General features: G+C 43.1%; 1 protein-coding gene across 3 annotated transcripts; it reads right to left on the bottom strand.

The window, feature by feature from the left end:
* Positions 1-3,968: 3,968 nt before the first annotated feature.
* Positions 3,969-18,904, bottom strand: slc25a14 (solute carrier family 25 member 14). Of its 3 annotated transcripts, XM_084178455.1 has the most exons (9): positions 18,755-18,904; positions 18,076-18,174; positions 17,395-17,533; positions 13,665-13,759; positions 5,695-5,780; positions 5,415-5,510; positions 5,079-5,203; positions 4,701-4,914; positions 3,969-4,105 (listed from the first exon to the last, which is right to left on the bottom strand). In XM_084178455.1, exons 2-9 carry the CDS (start codon positions 18,137-18,139, stop codon positions 4,064-4,066), a joined length of 861 nt encoding a protein of 286 aa, XP_084034581.1. In that variant the 5' UTR covers positions 18,140-18,174; positions 18,755-18,904; the 3' UTR covers positions 3,969-4,063. The 3 variants fall into 3 exon arrangements, with proteins under 3 accessions (XP_084034581.1, XP_084034579.1, XP_084034580.1); XM_084178453.1 differs by lacking the exon at positions 18,755-18,904 and having other exon boundaries at positions 18,076-18,193; XM_084178454.1 differs by lacking the exon at positions 3,969-4,105 and having other exon boundaries at positions 4,139-4,914; positions 18,755-18,843.
* Positions 18,905-21,429: the final 2,525 nt, after the last annotated feature.

Here is a 21,429-nt window from a genome sequence, read left to right as displayed (position 1 = left end):
ATTGTGAGTTCGATTACAGGCTCAAAATGGCCAGAAACAAATAACTTTCTTCTGAAACTCGTCAGTCTATTCTTGTTCTGATAAATGAAGGCTATTCCATGCGAGAAAATTGCCAAGAAACTGAAGATCTCGTACAACGCTGTGTACTACTCCCTTCACAGAACAGCGCAAACTGGCTCTAACCAGAATAGAAAGAGGAGTGGGAGGCCCAGGTGCACAACTGAGCAAGAGGACAAATACATTAGTGTCTAGTTTGAGAAACAGACGCCTCACAGGTCCTCAACTGGCAGCTTCATTAAATTGTACCTGCAAAACATCAGTCTCAACGTCAACAGTGAAGATGCGACTCCAGGATGCTGACCTTCTAGGCAGAGTTGCGAAGAAAAAGCCATATCTCAGACTGGCCAATAAAAATAAAAGATTAAGATGGGCAAAAGAACACAGACACTGGACTTTTTCTTTGCAACTCTGCCTAGAAGGTCAGCATCCCTAGAAGGTCAGAGCCAGTTTGAGCTGTTCTGTGAAGGGAGTAGTACACAGCATTGTACGAGATCTTCAGTTTCTTGGCAATTTCTCACATGGAATAGCTATCATTTCTCAGAACAAGAATAGACTAACGAGTTTCAGAAGAAAGTTATTTGTTTCTGGGCATTTTGAGCCTGTAATCGAACCCACAATTGCTGATGCTCCAGATACTCAACTAGTCTCAAGAAGGCCAGTTTTTTTGCTTCTTTAAATCAGCACAACAGTTTTCCGCTATACTAACATAATTGCAAAAGGGTTTCTAATGATCAATTAGCCTTTTAAAATGATGAACTTGGATTAGCAAACACAACGTGCCATTGGAACACAGGACTGATGGTTGCTGATAATGGGCCTCTGTACGCCTATGTAGATATTCCATTAAAAATCAGCCATTTCCAGCTACAATAGCCATTTACAACATTAACAATGTCTACGCTGTATTTCTGATTAATGTTATTTTAATGGACAAAAACAAGGAAATTTCAAAGTGACCCCAAACTTTTGAACAGTAGTGTATACCAAAGTAATAATCCATTTGTGGTTAACAGACAGCAAAATGCAGCTGGAGCCAATGAAAGCAATAATTGTCCAATAATCATTTAAAAACGACTGCAATGTTGTTCCTAAACTGGACATGCCCACATACTGTAAATAAAAGCATGCAGTAAGCCCTGCCAAGTGTTTAAACAGGAATGAGAGAAAAAGTACAGAACATACTCTGCATTGCTGAGTGAAGGGGCAACAGGTTCAAGACTTCAAGAATGTGTTCTTTGTTAAGTTAATATGGGAAAACATGATCATGTAATAAAAAATAAAAAACAATACAGATTTGGAAAGAAATTCAAGAAAAGTTATTCGTAAAGTACTTTGGGATCCTGTGGGGAAAAAAGTGTATTACATCATTGTAAAGACACACAGATAAAAGCTAAAGGACGGCTCAGTAATGCATGACTGCTGAAACAACACATTAAAGCAACAAAACTAGTAATTCTAATAAAACTCAAAATGGCCATGGGACATGAGGCAGAGGAACAGAATCAGGCATCATATAGATTACAAACATGATCATGAAAGTAAAGTGTAAGGCTTGAGTAAGAATGCAACAGTGCAGTTCTCCTGGTACCTTGGCAACTGACCCATTCACAGACGGAGCTTTGCAACAGTGGTGCAATACAGTAGATACAGTACATGCACACTTTGGCACTTCTGCCCCCATATCCTAGTCCATTCAGGGCTTTACTCAAAGCTCAAAATAGAAACTCAAAGCAGTTACTCTAAAGTAACTATGTACAACTTAGACATGCCTGTCACAATACGGTCTTTACATGTGCGCGTCTCTCTGTGCATACATTTACATAATGTACACTGAACAAAAATATAAAAATGCAACATGTAAAGTGTTGGTCCCATGTTTCATTAACTGAAATAAAAGATCCCAGAAATGTTCCATTCGCACAAAAACCTTAATCTCAAATTGTACACAAATTTGTTTACATCCCTGTTAGTGAGTATTTTATCCTTTGTCAAGATAATCCAACCACCTGACAGGTGTGGCATATCAAGAAGCTGATTAAACAGCATGACCATTACACAGGTGCACCTTGTGCTGGGGACAATAAAAGGCCACTAAAATATGCAGTTTTGTCACACAACACAATGCCACAGACATCTCAATTTGAGGGAGCGTGCAAGTGGCATGCTGACTGAAGGAATATCCACCAGAGCTGTTGCCAGATAAGTTAATATTAATTTCTCTACCATAATACGTTGTTTTAGAGAATTTGGCAGTATGTCCAACCAGCCTCACAGCCGCAGACCACATGTAACCACGCCTGCCCAGGACCTCCACATCCGGCTTCATCACCTGCGGGATCGTCAGAGGGGGGAGGGGGTGTGCGGAGGAGTATTTCTCTGTAATAAAGCCATTGTGGGAAAAAACTCATTCGGATTGGCTGGGCCTGGCTCCCAAGTGGGTGGGCCTATGCCCTCCCAGCCATGTGAAATCCATAGATTAGGGCCTAATGAATTTGCGTTTATATTTTAGTTCAGTATACTTTCATGGGAATCGCCGTGAAAACCAGGCAGGTCCCAGAAAAGTGCTTCCATTGCTGTGCATGTTTCAGACAACAGCAGACACCTCTGTTTCACACAAAGGGTTGTGGTGAAATGTACAGAAAGCAAAGTCACTCTCCGGGTACCCAATAGTGGCTTTGGTTCAACATCGGACTAAATTCAAGTAATGACAACAGAGTCCCCCATCTCATCATACATAGTCTCCCCACATAAAAAAAGTACTATTTTACTATAGAATACTACAGTACTTACTACAGAATTCTGTAGTAAACTATACTATACTACACTGTAGTATACCTTGATCATTTGTAATACTTACTATAGAATATTGTAGTATACTGTAGAATACTATAGTAAATACTAGACCACAAAAACACTACAGTAATTACTATAATATATACTACAGTATTTAATTTGCATGTACCCTGCCCATTCCCCTCCCCATATCCCAATATGTGCCACCCATAAGTGAGAAACCTACATGCCAAGTATATGCCATATATTGTGTTCCCTACAGGTTATTAAAAAGAGAACAGAGGCGCTGAACTGTCCATTCAGACCTCAGTCCTACCTACCTAAAGGTTATGGAAAATGTGCTCTTTGAGTACTAGTTTTTTTTCCTTACTACAGTATTTATACAATAGTAAACTGTAAATACTACAGTCAGGTCCGCAAAACTACAGTAAAGGCAGAAAAAAACACTACAGTGAACACTATAGTATTTAGCCATAGTATAGTATTTTTTCATGTAGGTCACCGTTGTCCTGAGTTCCTCTAACAGACTAAACAGCACCTATTGTAACCTTTACTTAACCAGGAAAGTAATTGAGAATAAATTATCTTTGACAATAACAACCTGGTTAACCTACCATGCTTTGCATTCTCTTCTAGCTAGCTCTGCCCAAAACAGTGAAGACATTATTTAAAAGTCAGATCAGACAGGCAAAAACCCAATCCTATACATTTAACAGCCACTATCTTTTTCTTGCACATCCCATGCAGTGGAGAGATGCGGTTAAAAACTAGCCAGACACAATCAGAGGCCTATTCCACATCCCTAAAAAAGCTCAAGTAGATCTCCAGTTACCGTTGCACACAGGATAGTCCTCCTCCTTTTCCCACAAGTTCACTTTAAAACGGTAGCAAGCTGGCAGTCAGCGTACCTAGCTAATACCTTATGGCCCAAACGGGCATCCGTCCTCAGCTACAACCTAAGCTTTAGCTGCCAGGAGTGGCATCAAGGGTGGTTGAGGGGTATGAGTATGAGGAAATGTTTAAAACACAACACAAATAATAAAGTTAAAATAATAAATATTATTAAAAGTTAAAATAAAACTAAGATGAGCATGCAGACATAGATTGTGTGACGAGGGAGGGATCGTGAATGTAACGCAGACAAAGGGCTGGGGTGTTTCCCGCACTCCGATACACTCTGGTCCGACGGAGTGTCCACTCCCTGTTCCAACTATAAGGGGAGTTTTTTCAGCTGCTCGAACGTGATGAAGAACTAAAAGAGCTTTAGTAAAGGACAACACATGGCGTCAGTCCTGAAGTATAATCTTGACATTGACTGTGCCCATCAAAAATAAATCATAACACTTTTAAGATTTAACTAAATAAAATGTACGTTTTGTTTGGTAATATTTTACAGTGATATTGAATAAAACAAGGTTCATCCTTGCATATTTTGCTTCAGTGTAAGTATTTGGCATCCTCTACTGGTAGCCAAGGAGAAAGGGGAGAAGAGCGCCATTACACAACCTGTACACTCCGTTCCACTCTGCTGTTCTCTCTATACCTTTGAGGGACAATAGGGTAATACAATTAGAACCTGATCCAGTTCCCAAAGGGAGATTACCTCACAACAACACAAACTGACAACTTGTCCTGCAATGCTGAAGTTGACCTACTTTTACAAGGAATGGTTCTCTATGATGTCTAAAATACTCAATATGACTTGATGCAAAACTGAACTGACATAATATAAATCAATGTGTAAATGCAGGGAGAGAGAGAGGGAGGTTCAGATGGCTCAGTTATTTGGATAATAGTGCTGGCAACACAGTGGATTTGAACTTTGATTCCACTGATGGAAAGGATACAATGATGTTCCATGGCCCCAGACGCAGCCAGTTGGGCCAGAAGCCCTTGTAGAGGGCAAAGAATCCCTCGTTCTTCCAGGTCTGCATCAATCCGTCCAGCGTGCCTTTATACATGGGGTTCCCAGATAGCACTCGTTGGTTCATCATACGCGTCCGCACCACGTCCACTGGGTTGGAGGCTAGCGCCCCCGCCAGGCCACACGTAAAACTGGAACTGCAAGCAGAGAGACAGATGTGGGAGAAGCCAGAGGTTCAGGTGTAATATGCACACTCACTGTTAGGTTTTCTATGATCTTTCTCAGAGAGTATGCCAGTACATACAGAATAACAAAAAGTATATATTTATATGCATTAAACAATATTGAGGTTTAAACTCACATAAAGTGTGTGAGTATGGTGTCTCCCATGGTGCCAGACTTGATGAGATGCTTCTTAGTGATGTCATAGACAGGAAGCTCCACTCCCACTACGATGGCTGCCCGCTGAGCTGTAGGGATGACGCCCTGAGGATGACAACAGTATAAATACAACAACCCAAGAGTACCAGTCACTCAACTGGTCACAATCTTAAATAACAACAAAGCTCTTCCATAAAAACAACAAGCCTATATAATTCACCTACTACAGCTGTCCCAACCATACAGTACATGGGGGTAGTTGAGGACAGATCAGAGCCACTGTTTAATAGTTTGTGACAGAGAGGGGACCACTCACCCTCCACAGGCCGCGGGTTCCCTCTGTCTGGTAGATGTTTATGAAGTTGGACATCATGCTGCCTTGTAACAGACTGCCCTGGGCCTGCATGCGGATCTGAACACACAACACAGAACATCAGGGCCTGTGTTCAGCAAGGCAAAACGTTGAGACATTCAGATTATGAGATGCCTCATAAACATGCCTCTGACACAAAAAGGAGTCACATCAGTTATATTCATGACATTTCTATCTGCAATGTCCGGTATCTAGATCTTTCAGGTATCTAGACGTTTTTCACCTTGACAACGTCAGTGGGGTTGGCCAGAGAGGAGGACAGGACTCCAGACACCACTCCACAGAACACATTGATCACCATAGTCTCATCTGTCAGAGAAAAGACCGGACAGCCGGTTACTGCTCCACATCAAACACACAGAGACAGAGACAAATGCTAGAAAGACAGAGGTAGGTGCAACGTAACACAAGTGGCTATAATTCTGAACAAGAAGACTTTCGAATGATCGATCATTTAGAGGTGAACATAAAATCTAAAAGATCGACACAAACATGCAGTAATCAAACTCCAGACAGAAAATCATGAGAATTATAAAGCCTACATGTAGAGAGAGCCATTAACTTATACATTACCGCATCAAATAATGACTAACTAAAGTCAGCAAAAAAAGAAACATCCTCTCACTGTCAACTGCATTTATTTTCAGCAAACTTAACATGTGTAAATATTTGTATGAACATAACAAGATTCAACAACTGAGACATAAACTGAAGAAGTTCCACAGACATGTGACTAACAGAAATGGAATAATGTGTCCTGAACAAAGGGGGGGGGGGGTCAAACTCAAAAGTAACAGTCAGTATCTGGTGTGGCCACCAGCCTCATTAAGTACTGCAGTGCATCTCCTCCTCATGGACTGCACCAGATTTGCCTGTTATTGCTGTGAGATGTTACCCCACTCTTCCACCAAGGCACCTGCAAGATCCCAGACATTTCTGGGGGGAATGGCCCTAGCCCTCACCCTCTGATCCAACAGGTCCCAGACGTGCTCAATGGGATTGAGATCCGGGCACTTCACTGGCCATGGCAGAACACAGACATTCCTGTCTTGCAGGAAATCACGCACAGAACAAGCAGTATGGCTGGTGGCATTGTCATGCTGGAGGGTCATGTCAGGATGAGCCTGCAGGAAGGGTACCACATGAGGGAGGAGGATGTCTTCCCTGTAACACACAGCGTTGAGATTGCTTGCAATGACAACAAGCTCAGTCCGATGATGCTGTGACACACCGCCCCAGACCGTGACGGACCTTCCACCTCCAAATCGATCCCGCTCCAGAGTACAGGCCTCGGTGTAACGCTCATTCCTTCGACGATAAACACGAATCCGACCATCACCCCTGGTGAGACAAAACCACGACTCGTCAGTGAAGAGCACTTTTTGCCAGTCCTGTCTGGTCCAGCGACGGTGGGTTTGTGCCCATAGGCGACGTTGTTGCCGGTGATGTCTGGGGAGGACCTGCCTTACAACAGGCCTACAAGCCCTCAGTCCAGCCTCTCTCAGCCTATTGCGGACGGAGGGATTGTGCTTCCCTGGTGTAACTCGGGCAGTTGTTGTTGCCATCCTGTACCTGTCCCGCAGGTGTGATGTTCGGATGTACCGATCCTGTGCAGGTGTTGTTACTCGTGGTCTGCCACTGCGAGGACGATCAGCTGTCCATCCTGTCTCCCTGTAGCGCTGTCTTAGGCGTCTCACAGTACAGACATTGCAATTTATTGCCCTGGCCACATCTGCAGTCCTCATGCCTCCTTAATTGCCTACCGTCTGTAAGCTGTTAGTGTCTTATCGACCGTTCCACAGGTGCATGTTCATTAATTGTTTATGGTTCATTGAACAAGCATGGGAAACAGTGTTTAAACCCTTTACAATGAAGATCTGTGAAGTTATTTTGATTTTTACAAATTATATTTGAAAGACAGGGTCCTGAAAAAGGGACGTTTCTTTTTCTTGCCGAGTTTAGATCCCTCTGCAATTTGAATTTGTCACCATTTCAAAACCTACTACTACTACTACTACTACTACTACTACTACTACTACTACTACTACTACTACTACTACTACTACTACTACTACTACTACTACTACTACTACTACTACTACTACTACTACTACTACTACTACTACTACTACTACTACTACTACTACTACTACTACTACTACTACTACTACTACTACTACTACTACTACTACTACTACTACTACTACTACTACTACTACTACTACTACTACTACTACTACTACTACTACTACTACTACTACTACTACTACTACTACTACTACTACTACTACTACTACTACTACTACTACTACTACTACTACTACTACTACTACTACTACTACTACTACTACTACTACTACTACTACTACTACTACTACTACTACTACTACTACTACTACTACTACTACTACTACTACTACTACTACTACTACTACTACTACTACTACTACTACTACTACTACTACTACTACTACTACTACTACTACTACTACTACTACTACTACTGTAATATTTTAACACTACTGTATTGGGGCAGTGAGATTGCACCCTGCCCCTCTTACAGCACAAGGTTTGAAATGGAATGGGGACCTTGATTTATTTATTAGTGATTATGACAGTTGGGGTTAAGACAAACTATTATCACTATAAGTCACCGGTAAGCAAAGCAAATCTACAGTGGAAGTAGGTGAGACACAGGAGTAGGAAAATAATGATGGATTAAGTTTAGATCAATAGTTACAGTGAAACCTTGATCAATGTGACCAATAGTGTGGTCCTGGCGCCGTTCACTATGGCAGGAGAACGGGCGCTGGATTCCCCCGCCCAACCACCACCACCACACCAGGCAAACCACAGCCTGTACCAAAAATAAGCATTCAAAACAGTGGCACAACCTGGCAGAGTGAGGCATACAGAGTGAAGCAGCACAACAGCAGCAGGAGAGGTCTTCTCTTTACAACACACCGACACAATCACGGATAAAGCACAGTCCCCACTCCAGTGCTTAATTTGAGCCGGATCAGGATCCGGCACCTTTCCGTTTTAGACTGTTTCTTTCCGGAACCTATTTGGTCAGATCCGGTACCTCTCGTGGAATGAAAAATAATTGTCACTTATTGCTATGTAAAATGTCTAATAAAAACGATCAAAGAATTACTGCTGTCTGTTCAGAAAGAAATGAAATAATTCAGAATAGCCTACTACACCATGAGAAGGCCTATAATTTTGCCACATAGGACCAATAGCTTCTTTTTAAAAATTGCCTAGCTGTCGATTGTGTGTAGCCCAATCACAAGGCATAGCCTACAGTCGGGAACAAACGGCAAATCTGTCAGTGAACTGCATGCAGACAAAACAGGCCTTTCCCAAAATATTTCAAATACAATCGTGGGAAAACACAGGTTGGAAAGCAAATGGCTCCTGCTGAACAGAGAAGACTAATCTGTCTGCTGTAGGCTACCAAAATATTTGATCAACTTCCAAATATTGTTTTACAAAAATAATATAAGAGAGATAGGCTTTTGGCACGAACACGTCAGCCATCACCGGCGAGTGAGCTGCACAACATTTGGTGAGCATGGAAAGCATTTTCAGGACTATAATATCCTCCTCATATTCAATCAATCAATCAATTTTATTTTATATAGCCCTTCTTACATCAGCTAATATCTCGAAGTGCTGTACAGAAACCCAGCCTAAAACCCCAAACAGCTAGTAATGCAGGTGTAGAAGCACGGTGGCTAGGAAAAACTCCCTAGAAAGGCAAAACCTAGGAAGAAACCTAGAGAGGAACCAGGCTATGAGGGGTGGCCAGTCCTCTTCTGGCTGTGCCGGGTGGAGATTATAACAGAACCATGCCAAGATGTTCAAAAATGTTCATAAGTGACAAGCATGGTCAAATAATAATCAGGAATAAATCTCAGTTGGCTTTTCATAGCCGATCATTAAGAGTTGAAAACAGCAGGTCTGGGACAGGTAGGGGTTCCATAACCGCAGGCAGAACAGTTGAAACTGGAATAGCAGCAAGGCCAGGCGGACTGGGGACAGCAAGGAGTCACCACGGCCGGTAGTCCCGACGTATGGTCCTAGGGCTCAGGTCTCTCAGTTGGCTTTTCATAGCCGATCATTAAGAGTTGAAAACAGCAGGTCTGGGACAGGTAGGGGTTTCGTAGCCGCAGGCAGAACAGTTGAAACTGGAATAGCAGCAAGGCCAGGCGGACTGGGGACAGCAAGGTGTCATCATGCCCGGTAGTCCTGACGTATGGTCCTAGGGCTCAGGTTCTCAGAGAGAAAGAGAGAACGAGAGAATTAGAGAGAGCATACTTAAATTCACACAGGACACTGGATAAGACAGGAGAAGTACTCCAGGTATAACCAACTAACCCCAGCCCCCCGACACATAAACTACTGCAGCATAAATACTGGAGGCTGAGACAGGAGCGGTCCGGAGACACTGTGGCCCCATCCGAAGAAACCCCCGGACAGGGCCAAACAGGAAGGATATAACCCCACCCACTCCGCCAAAGCACAGCCCCCGCACCACTAGAGGGATATCCCCAACCACCAACTTACAATCCTGAGACAAGGCCGAGTATAGCCCACAGAGGTCTCCACCACAGCACAAACCAAGGGGGGGGGCGCCAACCCAGACAGGAAGATCACGTCAGTAACTCAACCCACTCAAGTGACGCACCCCTCCCAGGGACGGCATGAAAGAGCACCAGCAAGCCAGTGACTCAGCCCCTGCAACAGGGTTAGAGGCAGAGAACCCCAGTGGAGAGGGGAACCGGCCTGGCAGAGACAGCAAGGGCTGTTCGTTGCTCCAGCCTTTCCGTTCACCTTCACACTCCTGGGCCAGACTACACTCAATCATATGACCTACTGAAGAGATAAGTCTTCAGTAAAGACTTAAAGGTTGAGACCGAGTCTGCGTCTCTCACATGGGTAGGCAGACTGTTCCATAAAAATGGAGATCTATAGGAGAAAGCCCTGCCTCCCGCTGTTTGCTTAGAAATTCTAGGGACAATTAGGAGGCCTGCGTCTTGTGACCGTAGCGTACGTATTGGTATGTACGGCAGGACCAACTCGGAAAGATAGGTAGGAGCAAGCCCATGTAACGCTTTATAGGTTAACAGTAAAACCTTGAAATCAGCCCTTGCCTTAACAGGAAGCCAGTGTAGGGAAGCTAGCACTGGAGTAATATGATCAAATTTCTTGGTTCTAGTCAGGATTCTAGCAGCCGTATTTAGCACTAACTGAAGTTTATTTAGTGCTTTATCCGGGTAGCCGGAAAATAGAGCATTGCAGTAGTCTAACCTAGAAGTAACAAATGCATGGATTAATTTTTCTGCATCATTTTTGGACAGAAAATTTCTGATTTTTGCAATGTTACGTAGATGGAAAAAAGCTGTCCTTGAAACAGTCTTGATATGTTCGTCAAAAGAGAGATCAGGGTCAAGAGTAACGCCTAGGTCCTTCACAGTTTTATTTGAGACGACTTTACAACCATCAAGATTAATTGTCAGATTTAACAGAAGATCTCTTTGTTTCTTGGGACCTAGAACAAGCATCTCTGTTTTGTCCGAGTTTAAAAGTAAAAAGTTTTCAGCCATCCACTTCCTTATGTCTGAAACACAGGCTTCTAGCGAGGGCAATTTTGGGGCTTCACCATGCTTCATTGAAATGTACAGCTGTGTGTCATCCGCATAGCAGTGAAAGTTAACATTATGTTTTCGAATAACATCCCCAAGAGGTAAAATATATAGTGAAAACAATAGTGGTCCTAAAACGGAACCTTGAGGAACACCGAAATGTACAGTTGATTTGTCGGAGGACAGACCATTCACAGAGACAAACTGATATCTTTCCGACAGGTAGGATCTAAACCAGGCCAGAACTTGTCCGTGTAGACCAATTTGGGTTTCCAGTCTCTCCAAAAGAATGTGGTGATCGATGGTGTCAAAGGCAGCACTAAGGTCTAGTAGCACGAGGACAGATGCAGAGCCTCGGTCTGACGCCATTAAAAGGTCATTTACCACCTTCACAAGTGCAGTCTCAGTGCTATGATGGGGTCTAAAACCAGACTGAAGCATTTCGTATACATTGTTTGTCTTCAGAAAGGCAGTGAGTTGCTGCGCAACAGCTTTTTCTAAAATTTTTGAGAGGAATGGAAGATTCGATATAGGCCGATAGTTTTTTATATTTTCCGGGTCAAGGTTTGGCTTTTTCAAGAGAGGCTTTATCACTGCCACTTTTAGTGAGTTTGGTACACATCCGGTGGATAGAGAGCTGTTTATTATGTTCAACATAGGAGGGCCAAGCACAGGAAGCAGCTCCTTCAGCAGTTTAGTAGGAATAGGATCCAGTATGCAGCTTGAAGGTTTAGAGGCCATGATTATTTTCATCATTGTGTCAAGAGATATAGTACTAAAACACTTAAGTGTCTCTCCCGATCCCAGGCCCTCGCAGAGCTGTGCAGATCCAGGACAGCTAAGCCCTGGAGGAATACGCAGATTCAAAGAGGAGTCCGTAATTTGCTTTCTAATGGTCATGATCTTTTCCTCAAAGAAGTTCATGAATTTATCAGGAGCCTACAATTGTAGCCTACAATATGTGTCTCCACACACCCAGGCTATTGATGGATTCAAGACAGGGTTATTTTTATTGATCTCAGATTCTCAGTCTGTCAATGTCAAAGTAGCCTGTCATTTCGATCATTTGTGCGGTATTAAAAAAACATTTCCAAAGTGTCCAGTCATGTAAAATGACGTAGAATTGCATGAAATGTGTTTATAAAAGGCCATATTTTTCCCCGGACCCTAGGCAACAACAGAAAACCCCATGTGTGCAACTTCTGTAAGTGCCTTTACTCTACTACTCTGTGCCACTACGCAAACGCAATGAAACGCAGAGCTCCCCAGGTCACCCCCCTCTTGCGCTCACTTTTTGTTCCGGCACCTCCCGATTTACAAATGAAGCACTGCCCCCACTCCCTACAAACCCCAATCCTTATTAAGTCTCAGATAAATCAGTGTGTCAACCGCTCTATGAACTAGGTGATCTCTTGTCAAACTCTGTTTGGTTTTGTTTGTCTACTGCAAAGGTTCAAATAATCTTATAAATTGTTTGCGCAGTAAATACTCAGTCTCTCAGTAGAGATTGCTTCCTGTGATATGGGAATACATGTTGGCGCCAGTTAAAGTAATGCAAACCTATTGATAGACAACTGAGGAGATTTGTTCCCGTCTTGCAATGGAGACTTCCAGTCTCCTGTTTATATTGGGCATTAGTGACGGCAGTTAGGCACTCTTGGTCTGGGTTTTCAGACATCTGCGTCAATGCAGGTTGTCCAGACAGGTATTTAAACAGGTTTTCCCAAACTGTTATTTTTGCTGATGACAGTATGAGAACACACCCTGTCAGCTCTACTGGAAAGCCTAGAAACAAAACACACTGATCTTCAGAAGAATCAACGCAATGGTCTATTTCAAAATTACAGGCTTTATTTAAACCCCTGTTGATTGTTTTTTTGTGCAGATTAACAGTATGGTCACAAGTACTGACTGCTGTCCCCGCTAGCCTTTCAGGTTGGCCAGCTAACTTCTTCCCTCCAAACCCCCACTCCACACATTGCTGTAAAAGGGTGACTTTATGGTCCTGCCCTGGTATGACTGTTTGTAAGGTCAGTCCCACACATGAATTTGGCTGGGACATGCAGTTCAGTACTCGATCAAAAGCTATATGGGTGGGGTCGCCAGATTTAATGTACATGTCGGAGATCCTTGACATTATAAACTACTGATGTTAAATAATTCTGAGGGCAAAAGTAGATGCCACAAGATACGACCAACCCTCATGTGTGATCCACAAACACCACCCCACACAAACAGTCATTCTCTCATTAGTACTGACTTCTTGCCACTGATGATGCTTCCAGATTTATGCCCAGTTTTTATACAACATGCTAAAGGTCTATACAGTTGCAGAAGGCACCAGGCAAACAAGATAACCTTATTACAGGACCATGCCATTTCCTATGACACAGCACTATGTATGCAATGCATTGTTGCTTAAACCAGCTCCCAGGGACATACCATAGATGGATGTCAAAGGCAAAACAAACAAAAAAGAATGAAAGAGCAAACAGAGAATATGATGCGAGATAGAAAGCAGTGGGGAGTCATTGAAACGCACCTTCCGGATGGGTCACAAATAACCTCTTCAGTGTGTTGTAGGTCCCGATCTTGATTGTCCCGTAGGAGGCTTGCCTCAGGAGAGCTGGGGAGATCCTGCACAGAGAAAGACAGGAATCATTTCGGGGAGTGTCAATTTTATGAACAAGTGAAGAGCGTTTTGCCTAACGTTCACACCCCATTACCTTGCCATCAGGACTGTCAAGACGTTGGCAGGCATGTGTATTCTGCCTGGGAAGCTCGGTTCCCTGCAACACTCTTGCAAATAAGCTTTTTGCAGTTTGTTTAGGTTGCGCACTATTGACTATTGTTGTTATCACATTGGTCACTCCGCTCTCAGGTAGTCTAGAAACAAACAGGTATTTCAAAAGCTGTCCCCTGATCAAAACCACAGCCAGGAAGAGCGTGTTCCCCCAGGTTGAAGTGCTAAAGCGCCTGCCCACTTTCCTTGTAAAAGGTCACGCTTTCACATACAAGACCAGACTCCATTTCAGTAGCTCAGAGGTCAATAGTTGAGAATAAGAGAAGGTTCTATTAGAGTGGCTTGAGGTTAATGGATAGTGGAGCAGGTTTACATGATAATGATCTAACTAAGAAGAAAAATATTCTGTTTAATTCTGTGTTCTACAATGGTAGAAATGAGACTCTCGGACACGGTGTATACTTGCAAATTAAACATTTATTGAAAAGTGCACCCCTTTGGCCACAGACCTTCGTCAAAGCATGACTTTTCAAAAACAAAATGTTCAATTTGCCAGTATAACACACAGCGTAGGAATCTCTTGTACCATTTTTCAGTTGTTGCTTCTCCTATGCACCTTTGATCTAAGACAGGGATGGGCAACTTTGATGGGGTTGGGGGCCACAAAAAAATCGGAACTCATCATGAGGGGCTGCATTGGCTTGTGGGTCTGCTTACCCACATCCATACATTTACATTTTAGTAATTTAGCAGACGCTCTTATCCAGAGCGACTTACAGTTAGTGAGTGCATCAATTTTTCATACTGGCCCCCTTGGGAATCGAACCCACAACCATGGCGTTGCAAGCGCCATGCTCTACCAACTGAGCTACACGGGAGCTTGGATGCATACCCACACATGCAGTCAGAGCCGGCCCTAGTCTTTTGGGCCCTAGCCTAAGAACAATGTTGTTTGACATTTCCTGCAATTCTACACATTTTGCCATGGGGCGTAGAGAAAATGTTGTACTTTTAAAGCAAGTTTGCTGCAATTCTACACATTTTATCATGGGGTGGAGAGAAATTTCCAGTTTTAAAGCTTATTTCCTAAATTCTACACATTTTGCCATAGGGTGGAGAGAAATGTGTGCAGTTTTTATGATTTCTGAGTGACTAACAAAATCAACGGGGGCCCCCGGTTGGTAATTCGACCATGATTACTACAAGTTTAGATAGCTGGCTAGACTAATTTACCAATCTAAAAAAAAGTAACTGAGTTAATTGACTGACTGTCAGTGACTGACATAAGAGAAAAACTGCTGATTCACAACCAAATTTCGAAATTCCACCTTGTGTATTCTACTACTCTTACTCTCAATAGTAAGTTGAGACCCCGACTAGGGGGTGCATTTGCCCATCCCTGATCTAAGATGTTGTTTTCTATTCTGTTATTCTCTGACCTAAGCCTCTTCAAAGCCTCTCTGAGAACCCAGACCTGGACATTGTGTCCTGGATGTTGACACTCAGGCCAGGATGTTGAGCTGACCTGAATTTCTTGGCTCTCTTGCAGTAGTCCTGTAATGTCATCCTGTGCATACCATGAATGGAGCACATATTTTGTTTTGGCTGTAAAAACATTTGCCATGTCACTGAAGGGAACAATGCACTGAGACATTTGCAACAATTTCCCTAGTCAGCTGCACTGAAATTAATCAATGCTGATAAACTGCAGAAGATTACAATTCTGGCATCTCTTCTTCCTCATCCGTTTCACATGTAGGATTGGGCATCTGGATACCACACAATCCTACTAGTGAAACGGATGAGGAAGAAGAGATGCCAGAATTGTAATCTTCTGCAGTTTATCAGTATGAAAAAATATATATATAATAATAATGTATGCACTAACTGTAAGTCGCTCTGGATAAGGGCGTCTGCTAAATGACTAAAAATGTAAAAAATGTAAAATGTCATACCGTCCTTCTCTCATACCGGGATACACAGTATTACCGGCTTAGTACACAAGGGACGCCAATGAGCAGCAAGTGTAGGCTACATGCTTTGTGTGTGGAGTCGCTAGGGCAAGGGGCCTGCTACGCTCAGAGAAGACGGGCCAAGATAGGAGAGGAGAAAAAAACGCTAGGAAATCAAGATAGTGGCAGCTGTACAGATAACTCATCCAAAGGGCTTTGACTTCTCAAACATTGCAGAAAGCTAACAGAATGATGCCCCGTCACCTTATTAATTCTGCCACTTACTTTTATTAACTTGCAATTAAAATTTAGGAGTCGCGTTAATGCAGAATTCTGCATTTTTTACGCAGGAAAAATAAATAAATAAACACGCATAAGAAGTATCTTGCTGCGTTTTGTAAACGTAGATGTAAAATGCTTCTTATTGTAATTTCTGCTCGCCGTCAGACTAATTCTGTGCTTCAGTTGCACTTCTCCACTCAGATGAGAATTCACGAATGGCCATTCTATCAGCAGACAGCCCTCTGACTGATGTGTAGCTACTTTTCTCCGGTACTTTTCTTAGTGTAGCCAGCCTACTTTTCTCTGGTAAAATGCAAGACTAACTTTAAGCAAAACATTAGGAAATGTAGCAGGCTTCATTCTTTCTATTATAAACATTAGAAATGTGATGGCCATGCATCATTTACTGCAAAAAATACCTTGCTTTTTCACCGTAAGCTCATTTAGGCCTACGTGTGAGGCTGCCAGCCAAATAGCATTGCACTTCTGTTGTCATCTGATGGAAATAAAGCTACTTCCTGCCGAAAGTGTTGCAATAATATATTTTCTGTGAAGAAAAACTATTTTTGCACGTCCCTGATCATGCTACTGAAGCAACAACAAAAATCATTGACTTTCAATATAAAACACGACTCCTGTCAATACACAGCTGGACTATTTACAAACACGTGACTGGCTCAACTGCTCTGGGGAACTACAGTAAGCTCTGGATAAGAGCGTCTGCTAAATTATGTAAATGTAAAATGTAAATGTAAGCTTCATAATGTAAAATAATGTGGCAGGTAAAATGAAGAACACAATTTGCTTTATGTCCTAAAGTATTGCACAAGTTGACTGCAGGCATTTACTTAAAAAGTAGCTACAAATACTAAAAGTTATTGACAAAGACGTACTCACTTGCCCAAAAACGTAAAGTAGCTAATTTTCACATACACAAAGGGGAGGAAGCAGAAAGACCAGACTACTGGAATTCTTAGCATTTTGGTTGTTATCAGTAAAATAATAATAATAATAATAATAATAATAATAATAATAATAATAATAATAATAATAGAAAACAGATGCCCAATGGGGCAACCTGAGTGCAGTCTCAGCTTGTGCGACTGCTCAGGTCACTTGCCCCGTGCAATATGGAAACCCTTAATGTCAATCTATGCCCATCCCATGCCAAACGGGCATATGTTCTACCATAGCACACCATATTAAATACTGTAATATGCTGCTGCTGCCGCCGCCCCACCCCCCCCCCCATAGTGTATAGGCTAACATGTGTAAACCATATTATTTTTGGTCACCCAGAGTACAGTGCCTTGATGCCCTCCTCCTTGCCGATCTTGAACAGGGCGTGGAACATGCCCCGGTAGCGCACCTCCATGTACTGGGACTGGCCCTGCACCTGCAGCCGCGTCTTAGTCAGGTCTATGGGGAACGTACCTGAGGGGAGAACAACCGACAACATCATGACAACATTGTTAAGTTCAGAGATCCCTGGTAGTATATCAATGAACAAAGTTCAAATGACAAAGTGACCCCTCAGTAACTAAGATCAGGTAATAGTATATAAATGCAATGAGGTGGACTAACAATGCACTGATTGCAATGCAGTGCAAATCAATGTGATTTCTTTCAGCAAATAGGGTGTTGCATTGTTTAGTTTTTTTTTTCTAAGGAGGTGAAATAAAATGAATGTTAGTTTATCTAAGAGGTTACACAAGTACATATATAATTGCTTGGGGTTGCACACAATTGCGTCACTGTAGATCTACTACAATGGAGTACCATCATTAATAATTGTATGTAGCATTCATCATTTAGGGCCATCGCCATCACTCAATAAGAAAGACTGCTGCAAATCTCAGAGTACTTCTCAATGTTATGCAGCTAAACATGATTACTATACATGTGTGGGAATAGAATAATGCAATGAATGCATGATTCAAAAAATTAGTCTGAAAAGGGTTTGGTGCATCACGTACCGAATTCTGCGACAATCGAGGCCATCCCTCCGTAGATGAACGGTTTCCAGTTCAGGTTGGCCATTTCAGTGGTGGCCGCTTCTACCTGATCGAGCCCCGCTAAAAACAACAGCAGGCCGCCGAGATACAAATAAACAAATTGTTGTAACCGTACATCATATAACATTGTGTTACCTGATTTGATTACTCCACAAGATCTCATAAAATCAGCGTCACAGAATATTGCGCCGGAAAGGAAACCCTCTGTCAAAGATCCATGAAAGAGCCGTCACAAATGTTGGGAATTTCTATTGGCTGAAATTTAAGTCAATCAAATTGTTAAGCATTTCAATTGGCGTTGGTTGCTACATTCCCAGCTCGCACCACCGTGTGTAAGGTTAACGTGCGTGACAGCAATGTCTTCAGTATTTTCACCCCGAGATAACACAATGTCATGTCATTATCTGATTATTACACTATCACCAGCTAACACTTTTAAAATATAGAGGTGAGTCCCAGTCATCTGAAATGTCAGTCAAATCAACGGAATACCCGTGCATTTAGTGAACCTGTTGGCCTGAGCCTGCCGGCAGCGCGGCATGTTAGCTTACTGACACATCCAGCTGGCTAGTTAGCTAACAGTTCTATAAATAATTTAGAAAACCCTCCACAAAACGCAGCACCACATAATGGCACCTACCTGTAATGTGAATAAAAGTCGTGCTCTGTTATTTTATTTTGGATCTCATGTCTTCGACGTCAAGTGGGTTAACTCTATAAATAAAAAACATCACAAAAGTTATCCGGCTACGTAGCTTTCCATTTCTAGTGGATTTGCGCCAAAACAGGAAATGAGGCACCGGAAGTTTCTTCTTTTTCGGTTGGGGTTTATCGGCAGTTGGCATCCAACGTTATGGTGCATTATCGCCACCTACTGTACTGGAGTGTGGGCCAGAGACAGGGAGAAACGAAATCCTACCAGCCAGCCCTGTTTCTCTTAAAAAAGATAACAACCACAGGAGGTTGGTGGCACCTTAATTGGGGAGATCGGGCTCGTGGTAATGGCTGGAGCAAATGAGTGGAATACATCAAACAATTGGTTTCCATGTGTTTGATGCTATTCCATTTGCTCCGTTCTAGCCATTATTATGAGCCGTCCTCCCCTCAGCAGCCTCCACTGATGACAACATATTTGAGACTGTATCTAATGACATTCTACTCAATATACTCTTTAAGCTAATTTCCTGTATCCCCTTCTCCCTCATACTGGATCAACAACCTCCCTATCTTTCCGTAGGCTCTCCAACACTTCTAGATCAACTACTGGAGGCGGGAGTAGCCATGGTGGGTTTACAGGAATAGCTACCATTGGACTAAACTCCCTTGCATGTTCTGTCCTCGCTCATGTTCCCAGCATGCCTGTAAAATCCCTTCCGTGGATGAGGCACCCCATGTCCCTGTAGGTTGACCCAATAATTAATTGCCAGCTGCTGTCTCCTAATCTGCAATGGCATATCCCCCATCTCAACCTGTAGTGCAGACACTGGGGAGGTCCGAAACGCCCCACTACATATTCTGAGTCCTTGCCCCTGTATGACATCTAGCCTTTCCAGTGAGGTCCGGGCTGCCGAACCATACGCTATAATGCCATAGTCTATTACAGATTGGATCAATGCAACATACATGGTCTTCAATGAGGAACGCCCAGTCCCCCACTCCTTCCCCGTCAGTGCATCACATTTAGCACCTTCTTACACTTTCCCACCACTCTCTCAATCTGTTCTGCCCAGGTCAGCTTAGTGTCAAAGTACACCACAAGGAACCTGAAGGCCCCCACCCTCTCCAAGTTTCTGTATAATGGACTACTTTGAATGTCATTGCTATCAGTTTTAAAGCTTTTGAAAAAGCTAACATAAGCTAACATAAGTTTCTCCCATATAACCTCAAGCGTACCTCATCTCCCACCTTTCTCCTGGTAAAGAACACTATCTGAGTTTTCTCTACAGAGAACCTGAATCTCCACATTAATGCCCACCGCCCATCACTCAATTGCTTCCTGTACCTTCCTGACTATGCATGGCACATTTCTTCCCCTCTTCCATAAGGCCCCATCATCTGCACATAATGACCTCCCAATATCCAGCCATACCTGAGAGTAAACATAATTGATCATGATTGAGAACAACAGAGGACTAATCACGCGCCCCTGTGGTGTACCGTTATCCACCAGGTAGCTGCCTGATAGAGACTTCTCTACCCTCACCTGGATAGACCTTCCAAACAGGAAATCCTTTATCCAGTTGTACGTTCTTCCTCCTACCCCCATAATATCAAGCTTGATTAACAACCCCTCCTTCCACATTATATCATACGCCTTCTCCACATCAAAAAAGACAGCTACAACAGTCTCCTTGTTTACCTGAGCCTTCCTGACCTCTGCTTCTAAGCAGAGCACTGGGTCCATAGTTCCCCTCCCCTTCCTAAACCCACTCTGATTTGGCGATACTAGCCCCCTGCTCTCCAGGAAGGAAGTTAGCCTCTCCGTAATCATACGTTCCATAATCTTACATACAAGTGATGTTAAAGCTATTGGCCGATGGCTTCTTGGCCTCGTTGGGTCCTTCCCTGGCTTCCGGATTTGTACAACCACTGCCTCCTTCCAGCTGCCTGGTAGTTTCCCCTCCTCCCACACTCTGTTGTACAACACCAATACCTTATCCAGTGCTTCATCACTAAGATGGGCCAACATAACATAGCACACCTCATCTTTCACAGGTGAAGTTAACCCAGCCTTACCTATTATCCTTTTCATCTCTGCCATGGTAAATGGTGCATTTAACGCATCATTTACATCCTCCCTCCTATCAGCACTCCAGGATGCTCCTCTCTCGTGCTCTCTCTCCCCCTCTGCCCCTCCTCTGACAAATTTGCCGAGCTATGCACTTAGACAAACTCTTTGTCCATCATCTCTGCCTTCTCCTCATCTGTTTCTGCCACATCCTCCCCACTCGTCAACACTGGATAATCCCACTCCCTTCTGACCTCATCCTCTTAATCATCCCCCACACTTCGCCCACAGGTGTCGCCCTTCCAATGGTGTCACAGAACCGACGCCAACATGACCTCTTTGCCTGACAGATAGTTCTCCACACCAGGGTCTGGGCCTGCTTATACTGAATCAGATGTTGGAAGCTATGCATCCTTTTCAGTACTCTAAATGCCCTGTTCCTACTCCTCACCATTGCCCCACACTACTCTGTCCACCATGGGACTGCTTTCCTCCTCCTCCTCCTCCTCCTCCTCCTCCCTGAACTCTTAAGTATAGTATCAGTAGTTGCCCCCACTAAAGCTGTTCTCACCAAGTTATTTATAATA

Source organism: Coregonus lavaretus (genome assembly GCF_964263955.1).
Source record: "Coregonus lavaretus genome assembly, chromosome: 15".
Lineage (NCBI taxonomy): Eukaryota > Metazoa > Chordata > Actinopteri > Salmoniformes > Salmonidae > Coregonus > Coregonus lavaretus.
Note: the sequence above shows the minus strand (reverse complement) of the source record. Positions and strands in the feature narration are given on the sequence as shown.